Source organism: Neovison vison, chromosome 3 (genome assembly GCF_020171115.1).
Source record: "Neovison vison isolate M4711 chromosome 3, ASM_NN_V1, whole genome shotgun sequence".
Lineage (NCBI taxonomy): Eukaryota > Metazoa > Chordata > Mammalia > Carnivora > Mustelidae > Neogale > Neogale vison.
The window spans coordinates 128,117,467-128,136,912 of record NC_058093.1 but is presented as its reverse complement, the minus strand read 5'-3'; the positions used below and the strand labels follow the sequence as shown (position 1 = coordinate 128,136,912).

Here is a 19,446-nt window from a genome sequence, read left to right as displayed (position 1 = left end):
ACATATACACAAACATATGACACACATACGCATGGGCATAGTAATCACGCACACATGCACAGACACATGTGCACACATACACACATGTACAGAGTCATCACATGCGCACACACACACACTGATCACACACATAGTGATCACAAGATCACATGCTTAAGCAGAATTCCTTGTCTTTTAAATTGTAAGGGCAGAAGAGAATATCTTTTCCCTTATTTTATACAAATACATGCTATTTTCTTGTTTTAAAAATTTAACTTAATTCTCTAAACATTACTTTTAAAATGACCATATGAATCATAATTTCTCATGTGAAAGAAGAAGGCATCAAACAGACGACTGCTTTATTTCAACTTCCAACACCAAGAACACAACCGGTGAGCACTCCAAAACAAACAAACAGCAACAGGAGTTCGCCACCTCCTGCCAGTACTTAGTACGCTGTCCCAAACCATTGGTTTATTTTTGCTGTCCTCAGGTAAAGGACCAGGCTGACGATGAAGTATTCTTCCGTCTCCTTGATCCACAACAGCTCCACATGTACTTTTCCTTCCGAGTCCACGTAGTCAACACAGTAAGTCTGTCCCAAGAAGTTAGGCCCATCAGAGGGCCCAGAAGATCTCATGCAAACGGGGGAACTGAAACACCAAAAGGGCTTCCCATATTCATCCAAAAGGGTTACATCCATTATAGAACAACTCTATAAGATAAACACAAATACTCATGAGTATAAGGACAAAATGGCCAGCTGGACCTGATTTCCAGGTCTAACGAACACACGCACAAATGTGTAAATGAAGCCTTGTCACGAAGGGTGAAGTGAAAGGGCAGGGAGGACGGAAAATAGGAATTACAGAAGCAGGTGGGGCCACACCAGGACCAGGGGAAGTCAGGAAGCGCTGGAGGGACGAGGAACTGGGGCGCTAGGGGACAGCGGGGTCATGAGGGCGGCAGGGAGGCTGCCCCTCACCTCCACCACCGCAAGCAGCCACCAGTGCCAATAAATGCGTCTCCAGTAAACAAAAGAGCACTGAGACAGGGACGAGGCCGCTCAGAACTGCCCAGGTGACCGTTACATGCCTGCCAGGAGACGGTAAGCCGAGCCCTCAGCTGCCGGAGGCAGTATTCATAAGCCACACTGAGCACGGTGGAAGGGGCGCTAACCTCCCACTCTCTCCCATCGCTGCAGAAGAGCAGGGTCTGGGGAGAAGAAACGTGTCCCTTAGAGACCTGCCGCATCTACCATGCCACGCAAAGAGTCACTGCTCCACGGGGACTTGAGTCAGGGGGAGATGCTGCTGATGATGATTATTAATGAGCTACAGTTTTACATTTATTTTTTAATTGTGGTAATACACATGCAACAAATCTTCCCCTTCATAACTATTGTTAAGCGTACAGCTTCCTGGCATTACGTGACACTGCTATGCAGCCTCAGCACCGTCTGCCTCCAGGGCTCTTTCTGTCTTGCAAGCCTGACACTCTGGACCCATGAAATGGTAACGCCCCAGCCCTCCCTCCCCGCAGCCCCCGGGAACCACCATTCTACTCAATGCTTCTGTGAACTGGGCGCTCTCGGTTCTTCGTGTAAGTGGAATGCTGTAGTATCAGACCTTTTGCGTCTAGCTTATTTCATGTAACGTAGTGCCCTCAAAGCTCGTCCATGTTGTAGCATGTGCCAGGATTTCCTTCCTCTGGAAGGCGGGACAGCAGTCCACAGCAGTGTGCACCACACTGTGTTTCTCTGTTCAGCTGCCGGCGGACACCGGGTTCCTACCATCTTTTGGCTCTTGTGACTAAGGCTACTATGAAATGAACGTGAGTATGTAATATTAGCTCTATTTTTTAACATGTTCTCTTTACTAGCTGCTAATCCAGGCAGTTTACATATACTATTTTATTATATCCTCAAAAATTAATTATCTTTCCCAAGAAACGATGAAGCAGTATCAAGGCTAAAATCCTCTAACACTTCCCGTTTTATGGGGAATGGCTCATGATTTGCCATGACTTGTGCCCTGTGTTAGTGTTTTATTAATTGGAATTTAAATGCTTACTCTTAGATATCCGTATAAAATGAACATTGATATCAACCTAACTATAGACACACAGATATTACAGACATCTACATAGAGAGAGACTTAAAGATATTATTGATGTCAGCATAAACACTGCTTTCAGAGATCTACACATGGTTCAATGTGGCCAACAGCGTTGACCATATGACCTGAGTATGATCAGGCCAAAGAGTCCCAACTCAAAAAAAGTGTTTCTCAGAGAGAAACTAAAGGAACAGAAACATTCCAAAAGTTAAAAAAAAAAAGAGAGAGAGAGAGAGCGAGAGCGCGAGCGAGCGCGCAGGTCTACTGAGTGAGTGATGAGAAACGGCTCCCGCCTCTGGAGGAGACCCGAGTGAAAAACCAGCCCACAGGAACCACCCCCATTCCCAATGGCAAAGAGTGCGGCCCAGAGCCAAAAGCCCCCGTGCACATGAGGCGGGGGTCGCCCGGCGAGATGGCCGGAGGAGCCCAGCATCAGACCTTGCTCCTGATGCCCTTCTGGGTCCCGGAACAGCGCACGTCCACCCACCACCCCGTCTGCTTCTGGCAGAACAGGGCCCGCCGTTCACAGACCACGGAGAAGGGCTCGCCGGAGTGGAAAACAGCGGAGCCACAGTCAACCCTGTCTGTGCTGAGGTCGCTGAGCCCTTCTAGAATAAACAGCCATCATCATGACCGTTTGATGAACGAGGCTCTGCGGCCACGTCAGTGCCCAAGATAAATCCCAGGTCGGGTGGTCACACTGACCCACTGCCCTTCGTCATGTGAGCCGCGGGCCTTAGCAGCCTCTCAGGTCTGTTCCTCAGAACCTCGTCGAAATCCAGCGGCTAGAAGCATGAGCAAGGAGGGGACCATGGAGGAAAAGGGGACACCCCGGGCTGCCCCAACACTTCAGAGGAAGGTGAAGGAGGACATCACGGAGGAACAGTCAACAGGTGTAAGAACTCTTCGAGAAGAACGCTGTGCCCTCCAGGAAATGGCTTCCTCTGTCCGCTCCCAGCCCCCAGCCGCCCGCCAGGTGTGCTCCTGACGCCCACCCGGTTCTAAAGGCCTCGTGCTCTCCAACCCCTTCTTACCCCACGGAACACCCAGCACATGGCGGCCCAAAACCCTTCAACTGCCTCCCAGGACACAAACTTACCTCCAATTCTCTACCCTGGGATGTGAGGCCCTTCGTGAGCCCCCCCAGCCTGCCTCTCCACCTGCCTCCTGCTACTCCCTCCCTCCTCGGGGCATTCCTCACCGGGGGAGCCGGTCACACTGGGGTCACACTGGGGAAGTGCAAGGTGGACACGCAGCCGCCGCAGGGCTCTTCCGCCCCTCCCCGGTCCCCGCGGACACCCAAGCCCTGCTTCACAGAGCGCAGAGGCCACCTCCTCATGCACGTGGGGTGTCGGGCTCCTCCTAAAGTGCAGACTCCTTCAACCACCCAGCAGTGCCAGCAAACCCACCAGGGCATCTCTCCAGGGGCCGGGCTGGGGACACAGCCACCATCACACCCAGAACCCGTGACGCGCCCATCGGCGGGCTTCACTATTCTTGCACAAAGCACAACCGCAGTTACACTAAAATATCTAGCTTGAATCACAACGGATGTCAAGCACCGTACAGATCTAAAAGTAACATTAAAATAACACCAAAAATGCCAAAGCATGAAGGACGAAGGACAAGGGACGGGTATGAGGAAAGCCTTCCCGAGGGAAACTCCATCCCTCAGCACTTCCGCTAGGAATGGAGAGAAGGCATGAGAGTGTCTGGGTCGGACGACATGGGCCTCTCCCGAAGTCCGCAGCAGGCCGACCGCCCCGGCCGTCCACACCGCGACTGTGAACCCACGGCGACCAGTCAGAGGGCAGCAGGTCTGTGTGGACTCGGGACTAACAGCAGCCGCGGCGGGCAGCTCTACTGCGCCTCTGAGGTCACAATCTAACTTTAAAAAAAGAAAAAGAAACCTCATCAGCAAAGATGTGATGTTTTTAAATGTTGACAGTTGAAGAATCGCCCACATAAAATAACGAGTTGCTGACATTGAACGGTAGTCAGTCAGGCGACAGATATGTTCGGTCTGAATGGCCTCCGGGCCGCGAGGGTGGGCTGGCGGCCCTCACGCCCCCGTGCTCCTGTGACGGAGGAGACTCCTCTGGGCATGGTAAAGCAGGAGGCCCTCCGAGAGCCCGGCCGTGAGCACACGGCAGCTCAACAACACGGCGCCACAGGCAGCTCCTCCCTCTGTCATTACCACGATCGTTAATATCCGTCCCGGGCGCAAAGTCACTGGCTTGGGGGACACTTCCTCACTGACCTGCGCCCTGATGCCGTGCTGGGCGACAGGCCAGGAGGCTGTTTCCACAATTTTCACCGCAAGCATGCCACTTTGTTTTCTGGTGTTTAATAGTTACATGTATCTAAGAAACCTTTTTAGTTTACCCTTGCTCGTAAAATGTTTTTGACGTCTTGAGAGCAATTTCTTAAAACATGTTTTATAGTTTCACTAGTTACACTGCTCAGATGCCTGAGGGAAATTCCCGATCTGCGTGGCGAACACAAGGGACAGGAAGGAAATCACTTACTTCAACTTTTCTCCTTTAGGAACTCTGAGGACACCTCAGTCCTAATACCGAAACCCAAATTAGGAACAGGAAAGTACAAATGGTCCTCACCGAGCCGGAGCTGGCCCGTGGGAGAGGGCTCGGCCGCGGACCCCCGCTCCACCTCCCCCCGGAGCCCAGCTGGGAGAAGGAACCGCAGCGGGGACGGTGTGCGGGGACATGCAGTCCAGGCCTGACCTCAAGGACTCGAAACCTCATTTTCAGATACAGCCATTTTGCTGGAAACACGCACTCCTCAGTCATGTCAGTCTAGTGACCTACAGAATCACGGCCTGGAGCTCATTTTGAAGCTACAACTTTGGCCTCTGGTTGTTGTAAAAAATCTGTCCCCGCATTTGCAGCTAAAATGCTATTTAGGATGGTCTGTTCCGCAGCTTAGTCTGCCCTACATAAAGTCCCACCAGAGACTCTGTGTGTGACAACGAGAGCTGGGATAGAGCTTTGTTTCTCTGCAGAATTACTCCACCTCCCTCTCTCTGCTCTCATCCTGCTCCAAATACCAGAAAACACAGAACAAATTACGTCAGTTTTATAACCACACAGACATGTTAAGTCTTCTGTATCTGCATTCTGCCTTTCTTGGATCTCAAGGTCTACTCCAACTTTAATATTTTATTTCAGTACATATTTTTATAAGACCCATTAAAAAAGCCAGGTCTGTGTTCTTAAAGACATGAAACAATATTCTTTTGTATATGATAAAAATACTCTGTACCAAAGTTTAAATATTTCTTTACAAATAAAGAGAATAAAGCAGTTCATTGTATCAAACAGCAAGTGGCCCAAGAGCTATTAATGATAATTAGCTGTTTTTAACACTCAATGATAACATGCTCTCGTGACCATCACCTTGTTCTAACAAGGCCTCCACACTCGTACAGAGGCATGTTACTGAAGACAGAGGCCACTGGCTCACCAGGGATACACAAGTCTGATTCATCCCGTAAAACGAAGATGGAGAACAATGAGAAGCAGGGGTAGCCATGGGCACGAGATCACAGAAGAAATAAACTCTGTCTCAAGTGCTCTCACCCTCCTCCGCCCCCTTTTCATCCCTCCTTCCCTGCCGACTCCCAACCACTAAATAAACTCTCCCATCCTTGTGGCTAATTTTTGGTGAGGCACAAATTGATGTAACTGTTCAAGGAAGGGTATTCAAGGAAGTCTCTGTATCCTGACTTATAACTTGGTGTAAGAGCAGTTAAGACAGTGAGTAAATGCTACTTGTGCGGTCCAATCTAGAGCTCCACTTTCTCTCCACAAGACAGACAGACAGACAGAGGGGCTTCAAGGGATGGCAGGGATACAAAAATGTCACAGCATACTACCCGCCACTCCCGCTCCGCCACACTCCACAAAAGACAGGTGGCACTCAAGCAGTGGGTGAACAGAAGCGAAGAGAATGTGCACATATCTTCAGACATTACAATAGTAAAACCAGGACTTAAAAAGCAGTATCATAGATATACATTGACAGACATCTTTTTTATTACACAGAAGCCAGGTTACATTAAGAAAATAAAACAAATTACCTTTATACAGCCATCGAAAACATCAGTTCTCCAAGAGAGGCCAAATTTTCCAATAAGAGGTAGGTGTTCTGTGTTATTTTTAAACCTTATAACAACAAGCTTCACATATCCATTTTCAATGGATCCTGAAAAGATGTAAGATTTTGTAAATTACAACATACCCATGTGGGACAAGTCAAGACTCTCGAGGCTTGCTGCTTCATAAAGAATGCCTCATCTAGCCACGTCCTGGATGCAGGCATCTGGCTTGAAGCCGGCAGCATGCCCATGCTCCAGAGACAGAGACACGAGTGTGGACCCTGGAAACGTGCGGCCCTCCTCAAAATGGGGTGGGGAGAGCCGCCTGGGGTGAACCTGGATCTTACCTGTCACTGATGAGAGATTGCTAAGGAGGCCGAGGCTCTCCTGATTTGATTAAGCTCACAGCAGGACAACAGTACACAGGAACTGGAGCTTCTCAGAAAGCTGATGCCAGAGTGGCCCAGACATGAAATGTGGGGGAACAAGGAGGGCGATGTCCACAGGACTGAGGACCTTGAGAGCAGGGCAGTAGGGAAGGGATGCGGAGCCCCATGCACACGAAGGGAGACAACATCTTTCACGGCTTATTGGTAAGTAAAAATCCTTGCACTTGCTGCCAACAGCTTAAGGACAGAGGCCCTGCCCCTCCTCTGATGAAATAAATGTTGACTAAGAGTCACCTGGCCTCCAGCAAGGGCCCATGACGACCCAGGCATGCAGGTTCCACTTTCCAAGGCCTGATGCTCGGAGAGCCTCCAGGACGAGGCACTCCGCACACCCTCCTAGCGTGCCCTGAAAAGTGACCAGCACGCGCGACAACGTTAACGGCTCCTTCATTCCTACCTGGCAAAGGGAGTCACGGGGCAAAGCAGATGGAAGGATGGGGAAGAACAAATGTTCTTTGACCTTAGAACAAAATAAAGCCAAAGCTAGGTTGCCTTGGGAGCCAAAGCCCAGGAATTCGGCACCGTGTCGTCCCTGAAGCCGAGCCTCACTGCCGCTCTGCCAACAGCCTCTCCCACGACACAGTAATGGCTCTGAGCAGGAGAGCCCGCTGGAGCCAAGCTTTCCAGCCCCGCAGGAGGGCACCGGGAGCCTGTCGGTCCCCAGGACAGAGGCAGCTCACCATGGCGTCCCCTCCCTGCTGAGTAATTAGCAAGAACCGCGCAGCTTCTCTCCTCCTCTCCCCCAGCGCGGGAGCCAACGCCAAATGACACCGACCCTTCTCAGCCACAGCTCCCTGTCCCCTCGGCAGGGCTGGACCGAAGCAGGGAGGAGATCTGTGAAAAGCCAAGCCTCAGAGGAGACGCGGTAATGACATTCTGAGCGGACCAGATGTGGCTCTGCTCTGCTCTGTCTTACTGCACAGCCATGTGCAAAACCGAGAGAGACCTCCGACCGCTGGCGTGCGCCGGCAGCCAGGCAGGAAACCCTGAGTTCGTCTTCCATGTGGCTTGTCCTCAGGACACTGCAGAAAATGGACCCCAAAGTACAACAGCCAATAACATCTCACTGGCAATTGTCTCAGCTAATGAACATGAAATCTCTGTGGAAGCAAGGACTGTTGTTATTTTATTACCAAATATTCTCCCACTTCAGAACAACTTTAACATTTGCAGGATCTTGAAAGGTCAGAGCTCTCTCTGCACACTCTGTAAGTGCTTGTATCTATCAGAGAAAAAGGTTAAGCTCACCCTGCATTTAAACAATCTGTGCATTGAATGTATGTGTGAAAATGTATATATAAAAACAGGCAAGATTTTTGAGTACTGTATGCCAACCACTGGGTCAAGCACTTTATATATAGTACCTTAAAAGAACTGCTTTAAAATATCTTAAAATCCTACTATTAATTAGGTATTATAGTTTTCTGAATTCACAGGTGAGACAAGGACACACAGAGAGATGAACAGTACATCATCCAAGGTCATACCATTAAGTGGCAGAGACATGATTCACACATTATGTGTCTATTATAAGACGGATCTTATAGCAGATTAAAACATATACAAAAAGGGATTCTTCTCCTACCCACTTAAGCCCCCATGTTGCATCACCACTTCCTCATATCAGGGAGATCATATGATAGACTCTTAATCTCACGAAACAAACTGTGGGTTGCTGGGGGGAGGGGGATTGGGAGAAGGGAGGTAGGGTTATGGACATTGGGGAGGGTATGTGCTTTTGGGCAAATTGGAAGGGGAGGTGAACCATGAGAGACTATGGACTCTGAAAAACAATCTGAGGGGTTTGAAGTGGCGGGGGGGTGGGAGGTTGGGGTACCAGGTGATGGGTATTATAGAGGGCACAGCTTGCATGGAGCACTGGGTGTGGTGAAAAAATAATGAATACTGTTTTTCTGAAAATAAATAAATTAGAAAAAGAGAGCCCTGATATGGACCCTCAACTCTATGGTCAATTAATCTTCAACAAAACAGGAAAAAATATACAGTGGAAAAAAGACAGTCTCTTCAATAAATGGTGCTGGGAAAACTGGACAGCTATATGTAGAAGAATGAAACTCGACCATTCTCTTACACCGTACACAAAGATCAACTCAAAATGGATAAAAGACCTCAACGTGAGACAGGAATCTATCAGAATCTTAGAGGAGAACATAGGCAGTAATCTCTTTGATATCAGCCACAGCAACTTCTTTCAAGATACATCTCCAAAGGCAAAGGAAACAAAAGCGAAAATAAACTTCTGGGACTTCATCAAAATCAAAAGCTTCTGCACAGCAAAGGAAACAGTCAAAAAAACAAAGAGGCAACCCACGGAATGGGAGAAAATATTTGCAAATGACAGTACAGACAAAAGGTTGATATCCAGGATCTATAATGAACTCCTCAAACTCAACCCACACGAAACAGACAAACACATCAAAAAATGGGCAGAAGACGGGCGCCTGGGTAGCTCAGTGGGTTAAGCCGCTGCCTTCGGCTCAGGTCATGATCTCAGGGTCCTGGGATCGGGTCCCGCATCGGGCTCTCTGTTCTGCAGGGAGCCTGCTTCCTCCTCTCTCTCTCTCTGCCTGCCTCTCTGCCTACTTGTAATCTCTCTCTGTCAAATAAATAAATAAAATCTTTTAAAAAAAAATTTAAAAAAAAATGGGCAGAAGATATGAACAGACACTTCTCCAATCAAGAAATACAAATGGCTATCAGACACATGAAAAAATGCTCATCATCCCATGAGAGACTATAGACTCTGAAAAACAATCTGAGGGGTTTGAAGTGGCGGGGGGGGGTGGGAGGTTGGGGTACCAGGTGGTGGGTATTACGGAGGGCACAGCTTGCATGGAGCACTGGGTGTGGTGAAAAAATAATGAATACTGTTTTTCTGAAAATAAATAAATTGGAAAAAAAAAATGCTCATCATCATTAGCCCTCAGGGAGATTCAAATTAAAACCACATTGAGATATCACCTTACACCAGTTAGAATGGCCAAAATTAACAAAACAGGAAACAACATGTGTTGGAGAGGATGTGGAGAAAGGGGAACCCTCTTACACTGTTGGTGGGAATGCAAGTTGGTGCAGCCTCTTTGGAGAACAGTGTGGAGATTCCTCAAGAAATTAAAAATAGAGCTTCCCTACGACCCTGCAATTGCACTCCTGGGTATTTACCCCAAAGATACAGATGTCGTGAAAAGAAGGGCCATCTGTACCCCAATGTTTATAGCATCAATGGCCACGGTCGCCAAACTATGGAAAGAACCAAGATGCCCTTCAACGGATGAATGGATAAGGAAGATGTGGTCCATATACACTATGGAGTATTATGCCTCCATCAGAAAGGATGAATATCCAACTTTTGTAGCAACATGGACGGGACTGGAAGAGATTATGCTGAGTGAAATAAGTCAAGCAGAGAGAGTCAATTATCATATGGTTTCACTTATTTGTGGAGCATAACCAATAGCATGGAGGACAAGGGGCGTTAGAGAGGAGTAGGGAATTTGGGTAAATTGGAAGGGGAGGTGAACCATGAGAGACTATGGACTCTGAAAAACAGTCTGAGGGGTTTGAAGTGGCGGGGGGGTGGGAGGTTGGGGTACCAGGTGGTGGGTATTATAGAGGGCATGGCTTGCATGGAGCACTGGGTGTGGTGAAAAAATAATGAATACTGTTTTTCTGAAAATAAATAAATTGGAAAAAAAAGAAAAAGAAACATATACAAAAGGGGAAACATAATCTCCTATTTTCTTAAATACTGAGAATTTATAATACAGACTTAAATTCTCATGTAGTTTTGTTTTCGTATTACTGCCAGTAGAGAAAGACCTATAAACTAGCAGACAATATACGCTGGGGAATCCCTTCTAGCTCCCCAAATTTGTGGCACTTCCTGCATCTGTGAATCCCAGGCTTACTCATCTGCCCTCCCCAGCCTTCCTATAAGTAGGTTAGAAGTGGCATGGGTTCCTTCACTAGAGCTAACACTCACCACTGGAAACCATAAAACTCCTAGAAAAAAACACAAGCTCCTTGCTATAGGTCTTGGCAACACATTTTTGGATCTGACTCCAAAAGCAAAGTCAACAAAAGCAAAAGTAAATAAATGGAACTGCAGCAACCTAAAAGGCTTCGACACCACAAAGGAAACCATCAATAAAGTGAAGAGATAACCCACTGAATGGGAGAAAATATTTGCAAATAATATGGCCAACAGAGGCTGCTATGCCAAATATATAAAGAACTCATAAAATTCAGTATCAGAAGAAAATCCAATTAAAAAAGGGACAGAGAATCTAAATAGATCTTTTTGCAAAGAAGGCATCCAGATGACCAACAGATACATGAAAAGATGCTTGACATCACTCTTCATCAGAGAATGCACACCAAAATCACCAAGAGATGTCTCCTCCCACCTGTCAGAATGGCTGTTATGAAAAACAAACAAAACAACAATAACAACAAAAACGAGAAATAACAAGCATTGGTGAGGATGTGGAGAAAAGGGAACCCAAGTGCACTGCTGGTGGTAAGTAGCTGCACTAATTCACACTTCCCACTATGGAAAACAGTATAGGTGTTCCTCAAAAATGTTTTTAAAAAAACTACTACATGATCCAGCAACTCCACTTCCGGGTATCTGTCCAAAGGAAATATAATCACTAGGTCAAAAAAAAACCTTTGCCTCACCATGTTCACTGAAGCATTATTTACAAGAGCCAAGGCATGGAAACAACCTAAGTGCCCATTAATGATGAATGGAAAAAAATATGTAATATACATATAAAAAATCATATCAAAAAATATGTAACACACATACACACACAGGAATATTATTGGCCACCAAAAAGAAGGAAACCCTTCATTTGCAAAAACATGGATGGGCCTAAAGGACATTATGCTAAATGAGCTAAGCCAGACACAGAAAGACAAAACCCTATGATTTCATTTATATAGGGAATCTGAAAAACAAAACAAAAACATAAAACTCATAAATACAGAGAACACAATGGTGGTTGCTAGAGGAGAGGAGTGAATAAAATGGGTGAAGCAAGTCAAGAGGTACAAACTTACAGTTACATAATATGCAAGCCACAGGGATGTAATGTACAGCATGAAGACTACAGTCAAATATTTGTAGAGCATACTTGAAAGCTGCTAACAATTTCTGTATGATGACAGATGGTAAGACTTATTGCAATGATCATTTCATGATGTATAAATATCCAATCATTATACCATAAACCAGAAAGTAATGTAATATGCCAATTATGTCTCAATAAAAAAATGTTTTTAGAGATACCATTAAGAAAGCGAATAAGCCAGCCATAGATTGGAAAAAGATATTTGTAGAACATTTATCTGCCAAAGGATTGGTATTCAGAATACGTAAAGAACTCCTATAATTCAAGAATAGACAAGTCGTTATCTTTAGAAAGGTGAAAGGATTAGTAGACACTTCAAAAAGAAGATAGAAAAATGGCCAAGAGGTACAGAGAAAAGTGCTCACCACTACTGGCCATTAGAGAGGCACAAATGAAAGCCATGATGATCAATCTCTCTCCCACACTCTGGAACAACTAAGATTTAAAAGACTAATAACATTAAATGTTGGCTGGGATATGGAGCAACCAGAACACTCATACAACACTGCTGGCAATATAAAATGGTACAAACACTCTAAAAAAATATTTTGGCAATTTCTTATACATAAAATGTTCTTGTACATAATAAAATGTCTGACAATTTTTAATACATTAACCTCCCCCAAAACCTAACAATTCCAGTTCTAGGTTCTTCGTCCAGAGAAATAAAAAACTTACCTCCACAAAAAAGACTTTCACAAAAATTCTGTAACAGCTTTATTCAGGATAGCCCCAAGTAGGAAACAACCCATATTTCCCGTCCGTCCATAGGAAGACAGGTAAGCAAATTGTGGCATATTCATTCTATAGAGTATTACCCCTCAATAAATAGGAATGACATCAAGACTTGCAACAGTATAAATAAAACTCAAGGCATTTTGCTGAAAGAAAGAATCTGGACACAGAAGAGTACATTTTGTAGGATCGCACTGATATAAAGTCCTAGAAAAAGCAAAACTATCTATGGTGGGGGAAAAAAATCAGAAAAATGTATGTGGGAGTTCTTGTACTATTCTTGTAATTTTTTCTAGGTTGAAAATTACATCAAAATAAAAAAGTTACCAAAAAAGTAGCACTCAATAAAGGTGAGCTGTTAGCAGCTCTATCAACCTTCCTCTGAAGGCTCCCTTCTGCTTTTGACAACGAGGTGCTCTTTGCCTATCCAACCTGTAACTCTGGGAATGCCCAAATCTGTGTCCTCACATCTTCTTCCTCTTCCTTTAGGGAGTTTAGTCCCTCAAAACCTCAACATTCACCTGCACTGCTCATAGTACCCTTCATCCTACACTAATCTCTTCCTTTTCTAAGCCCTGCTGCACATCTACCTGAACACTTAATTATACCGGATTGTTTCTGCATGTTAGATGTTTCCTAAAATAACCTACTGTCTTTGGGAATAAAGGTCATGTCTTCTATGGCATGATTAATGGCACTACTAATAACATTTCTCATTTCTCAGCCATGATTAGAATTCATTTTTTTGCCCCATAAATAGAACACAGGAAAGGCAGGAAGTAAAGAATGTTGGAGGAGAGATGGACTGATTGGTTTGACGGAATGATTTTCCTAAGGCGAACAAGGAGAAAAGAGAAGGGGGTTAGAGAAGACCAGTACTGGCTGTGGCAGGAAAGGCAACACGGGCTCACTGAACACAAGCCTGGGCACTGAGTGGTGCCCTAGCGTGCCATCTGAGAGACCAACAGGAATTCATGGACTGGACGTCAGGAAGCAACTCCCAAGCAGGTGTGTAAATCTTGGGTAAAGAGGAAGGAAGACCCTACAAACTCAAAAATATTTGTCTTCAAGTATTAACAACTGAAACCTGCAGAGACACCAACATTACAAAGGAATAGTTAATAACAAGACAGAAAAGTCATCAGACTCAAATGATCGACAGAATAGGCACCTGCTCTTCAGGTGAGAAAATCTTGAGTATTTCCCCCTTTCCTTGCTGGGTATCTATCATAAATCTCTTAAGGCAAACACATAGCTTCTCTCTTTTTCTCAGCTAATTTTTTTCAGATACCTCCCTTGTTTTCCAAACTCCTGATACACATGAAATTTAAGTAGTTCAATACAGACACAGATCATGGACTACGAAAAGAGAGGAGGTCTCTGATTGTGATGAGGATCAGAACTTTCTCCCCCAGTTTCACCTGCTGTGTGGACGGCAAGAGTGAAATGAATTGGAGCTGCGATGGAAAGAGACTGGAAGAGGAGAACACTCAAATCCGTAGGACAACTTCCCTCCCGAGTCCAGAGCTGGTGAGTTGACAACATCAGTAAAATCTCCTAAGTCTCTGAGTCTCTACTTCTCTCATACTAGCGAGAACCCTTAACAGGCTACACTTGCTGCTGGTCTTGCGCCCAGTGCGGGTGACAATACTCGATTTTCAACAGGATGAAGTGTGTACTTAGACTCTTTAAAAACTCACTGCTCCTTAACTGAATAATGTTTCAAAGTAACTTTTTCCATTGATGTAAAAATTTAGACTTTTTCAGGTATTTTTCACAAGACCCAATCCTATCTTCCATGCCTTTGGACCAATTTTGCATCAATCCAATTGATTTGCGTACACGTTACTTTTTCTAGGCTACTCTTTCCAAAGATGTTTAGGGACAAGGTGTATGTATATTTGTTTTGGGCTCTCCAACATCTGTTCTGCCTTTCTCACCAAGCCTGTTCTTATATTCCTCAGAGACACACCCCCGGGTCAGTCTCCATATTTCAGATGCCAGGCTCAGATACGGAGCTTCCCATTCACCCGGCACAAGTCTGAGTCAGGGACGAGTTCCTAAGCCAACTACAGCCAAGGAGGTGCAATGAAACTCTTGGGGAGGGGGTGCTGGGAACGGGAACCTCACACTAGGACATAAGATCTAGAGCTAGCCAGAGCTGCCGTGAAAGGAGGAAGCGTAACTCAGAATACGGTGAAGCAGGAAGAATCAGAACGGGAGAGACGAGCAGGGACAGACAGGCTATCTACACATATCCAGTCCCACTGACAGGCAATAAGCCTTCGCATCAAACTGTCTGAAATAAAACCTTCTCCTGGATTTTTCAACAACATGAAACTCTCTTGCTAAGCCAGTTTTAGGTTAGGTTTTCCATAGTTTTCAGCCAATTGTTTTCATCTGTACAGAAGTGGGGTTCTCCTTTTAAAAATAATTTTTGAATCAGAAAAATGAATATAAGTGAAAAAATAAGAAGATGATGATGGGAAAACATATTTGAGATGATGCTGTGACACAAACAGCTCCATGCAGGTCCCAGAGAAGGTCAGGGCAGATATATTTAGGAACAGAAACTGGGATATACTTTCTGGAAAGAAGTGGGACATCTTTTTCTCTGAAACAGAAAAGAACCCAAGAACACAAAGAGACTGTAATATAGTGACAATGTGAAAGCAGATGAGAGAGGAAAATCAGGAAGCACAGAGGTGACAATGTTTCTTAGCACAGCAGGTAATAAGCCCAAGAATAAGGAACAGAGCAGGAAGAGGCCTCTGATCATATCTAAACAGCCCTTACATGACACATAAAGGGGACTTGACGTGAGTTGATTAAGACTTCTGGGTCACAACAAGGGGTAAATCGGAGTCTGATAGCACCAACGGTCACGCATTGGTGATTTCCCCCCAAGGGGCCAGGGTGCACTCAAGTGAGGAAAGCAGAGTCACGGGGAGCATTGTTTTAGTCATCCAATGCAGGGATGCCACAGGGCAATAAGGAAAGGGGCTCTCAGGTGACTGACACCAAACACGGAACCCCAGCTGTGTGCTCTGAAAATCATGGCAGAAAGGGAAAGAAGAAAGAAGAAGAAACAACCCAAAAAGGTCTGTTGAAGACACAGAATTCATGGACAGTAACATCTTTGTGACTTAAGAAGTGGCATTACTAATTTCAACATCCTGACGGTCTACAGTTCTAATAACAATTAAATTCACACAAGGGAAAAATTAGAAAACCCACTTCTTATGTTTCTTATTAGGGGTAACTTCCTCAAACTGCTTGTTTTAAGAAATTCCATTTTTCACTATTGCCTTAATAAATATCCATGAAAAATCACAATGTTTACTACTTAAACAATATCCTTGAAAGTGAAAACAAACAAAATAAAGACCTCAAAGCCTTCCTTTTGATTTGTTTTTAAAATTCAAATCACCAGAGAGAAAGAACAAACTCAAAATGTGAGGGTGAATGTCACACAGAAGTCAGAGTGCAGAACAGCAGGAGAAGACGAGAGGGACCCACACAGAGGCCTCTCCTCCCTGGGCCTGACTTGGACACGGCCTGGGCTCTTCTGCCGCCATTTGGAAACCCTTCCATTTCTAACAAGGAGCCCTGCAGTTTCATTTTGTACTGGGTCCCACAAATCACATGGCCTGTCTCACCTCCAGACAGAGTACTTCAGCTCCTGATGAGCCCTGGCATAAAAGGTATGGCGACGTGTGTTCTCCTGTTCTGTGAACAGTAATCTGTAATGCTGATTTTTCATTATGGTTTACCAGATGGACAAAATAGGGAAACTGTACTAACCCCCACCAATGAAGATACTGTAAAGAATTATCTGTTCTAATTTTCATAGATAATCTCCACCCAGACAGGAGTGTACTATTTCTAATGTCTTCCTGTTATGATAAATGCTTAGAGAGAATAATCTGACCTGGAAACATAGAAAGTAATTAGTATCCACAGAGGGAACAAAACAAGTCATTTATTTTTGGAATCACAATAGTAAAAATGAGGTATCACACTACATATGAAAAACATCCAAAACAAACTATTAAAACTTTATAAGCAGAATTTCTTTAAAGACAGGTTATCTGGGCTTATCAGGTTCTGCTGCTAAACAACCGAAATCCCACTTTTCTGGAGGAAAAGGAAGTTTCTGAAACCGATACTTCTTTTTCTCCCAACATATTCTAGTGTGTCTTACAGACTTAAGTATTGAACATGCATTATTTAATCAGCATTTTAATGAAGAGCATGTTGCAGAAACTCTGTAGGTCACAGCCTGAATCTAAGAGATCACAGAAACATGAGCTGCAAAAATTCACCCATGATGGCAACACAAAAATGAAGCCTCAGTGAGTGGAGGGTCCACACAGAGAATGCTTCTCAGGAGGGCAGCGACAGAGACTTAAATAAAGGCAAGAGAAAGTCTGAAACCCTAAAAGGAAAGAGATCACTGCCTGCCTTCCAAATTGACATACACATTTAATGCAAATCTGGTCAAAATCCAAACGAGATATTTTAAAATCTGGCTGAGTGGTTATTAAACACATCTAAAAGAATATCTGGATGAAAACAGAGAAAACATAGATGATTCATCAGTAAGAAATTTCATATTGGAGGAGGGTCACATAATTTCATAACAGAAACATGAGAGGGTACAGGTGGGCTCAGTCGGATGAGCGTGACTCTTCATCTCAGGGTTGTGAGTTCAAGCCCCACACTGAGCGTAGGGATGGCTTAAATAAATAAGTAAATAAACTGGAAAAAAAAAAAAAACCCACAAGTAAAGCTCAAAATATCTTCTTGCTTGGTAAGGACATAAGAAGGAGGGATGCTTATTTTCAACAGGAAAAAGTCCTAAGAGGGAAGGGCTTGGGAATCCATAGGCTTTGTACATTTTATGTCAATCAAAAGGAAGTGTGGGTTTACACACACGAGATCCAAAAATGATATACACTAAATTTTTAAAAGACAAAAGACAGAGAAGTGAGTTTGGGGAAGCCAGAGGGGGAGACAAACCATGAGTGACTGCGGACTCTGAGAAACAAACCGAGGGTTTTGGAGGGGAGGGAGGTGGGAAGTTTGGTGAGCCTGGTGGGGGGTATTGGGGAGGGCACGTGCTGCATGGAGCACTGGGTGTGGTGCATAAACAATGAATTCTGGCACACTGAAAAAAATTAATTTTTTTTAAAAAAGCAAAAGACAAAAATAGAGAAAATATTTTCAATAAACACAACTCCTATAAATTGTAGAAACAACAGAACCAATCAAATAAGCACATGGAGATTCAGTTAGAAGAGAAATGTAAAAACGAACCTCAGGGCAGCAGCCCAGGCCAAGCATCCTGACCCTGAGAGTCCTTGGAAGGCAGGCTCAGATGTGGCCACACTTTGCAAGCAAGGACACTGAGCGCTGGCCACGGCCACGTGCCTGTGAGCAGCAGCAGCGAGGGAGCTCTTGTGACGATGCCTGCCCTGGCCTACCCGGCGGCCGCTACAACCATCCATCTCTACTGTAGTCAACAGCTTCTGTAAATAGTCAGGCTAACATTCAAAGACACGTGCAGATGTAAAACAGCCAGATGTCACTTTCACCTCTCAAATCAGCCAATACTTTTCAAAATAATGCTCATCACAATAGCACTACAATCATAAAAAGCCAAGACCGAAAGGCCCATTAGGAAAGTGGGCTAATACATCATGATAAAACCGAACAATGGGAGGTCATACAACTTTTCAAGATCAAATGTGCTAAAACGATTTAGTGACATGGGAAAATGCCCCCAACGGTAAGGGGGGAAAAGGCAGAGTGTGTCATTGTTCTCGGAATGTGGTCCACAGACAGAAATAGAGCTGGGTGTTTGAAAATGGGCCAAAATATAAACAATAGTTGTCCTGGGTGATTTTTATTTGCTTCTTTATAAACTTCTATATATTCAGAAATTTTAAATCCTATAATAAAAAAGCATTCGTTTTTAAATGCGTTTTTCTAACAACTGGGAAAGTCAAATGACAGAAGCAACATACTTTAAAAATCCTTTCCCTGTGCTTCTTTTCTATCGTGCTCCCTCCCAATCCTGATAAAAAGGCTACAACATGCTGTCCTGGGCAAAACACTTTTCCTTCAGGTCCTGAAAATTGGTAATAATTAGCTTGATACAAAGATCAAAAAATACACTTTCCTTCATACTTTGCATTGCTGATCATGCCTTTTTTCAAGCTCTATTTACACTTCAAAACGCAGCTGCAGTATTTCCTGCCTGCTCCTTCCAGAGGCTGGGCCACACTCCCACGGAAGTGCTCCCGGACAGTCGTGCGGAGCAGCCCGGGGCCTGTCTGCTGGCGGGGCCAGCCTGTGCCCATCCCAGTGCTTGGAGTCCACCCGTGTCCCCACCGCGTCCTTCCGAACCCACAGCAGCGGCGCCTCCCATCGTCCTCGGAATAGCCGCGTGGTTTATGCTGCGCATCCTGCCCTCTGGGGGCCTGCAACAGTGTCAGGCAGAGGGTGCCTCAGGGACCAGTCCCCAGAAAGAACCCCGGGCTCTGAGTCTTTAAACAAGCTTCTCAGGCAGACAACTTTTCATGCATGTTTTCACACTCATTCCGGGAGAAAATAAGCACCTCCCGGGCGACTGCCCCACACAAGGCAGGCCCCACACATACCTTCTCCCTACCGATTTTGCTCCGTACCCGTTCACCATAACAAACCTTAGCCATCAATACTACTCCATCCTAAGTCCTGTGAGTTCTCCTAGTGAATCACTGAACCCAGGGTTGGCCCTGGGGTACCAATGCCAGCAGTCCACCCACATTTCTGAAAGAACAAAGACAGCAAGCAGACAAAGAAACTACACTTCTACAAGCTTAAATCACGGTTTCACTCACAAA

General features: G+C 45.0%; 1 protein-coding gene across 6 annotated transcripts in view; it reads right to left on the bottom strand.

Moving 5' to 3' along the window:
* Positions 1-309: 309 nt before the first annotated feature.
* The window catches only part of FBXO15 (F-box protein 15), a 48,357-nt gene continuing 29,220 nt past the window's right edge, over positions 310-19,446 (bottom strand). For all 6 annotated transcript variants that reach the window (XM_044242812.1, XM_044242814.1, XM_044242815.1 and 3 more), the window contains 2 exons: positions 6,199-6,323; positions 310-697 (listed from right to left, as the gene is read on the bottom strand). In XM_044242812.1, coding sequence (XP_044098747.1) covers positions 431-697; positions 6,199-6,323 — 392 coding nt within the window. In that variant the 3' untranslated portion in view covers positions 310-430. The remainder of the gene's footprint in view (positions 698-6,198; positions 6,324-19,446) is intronic.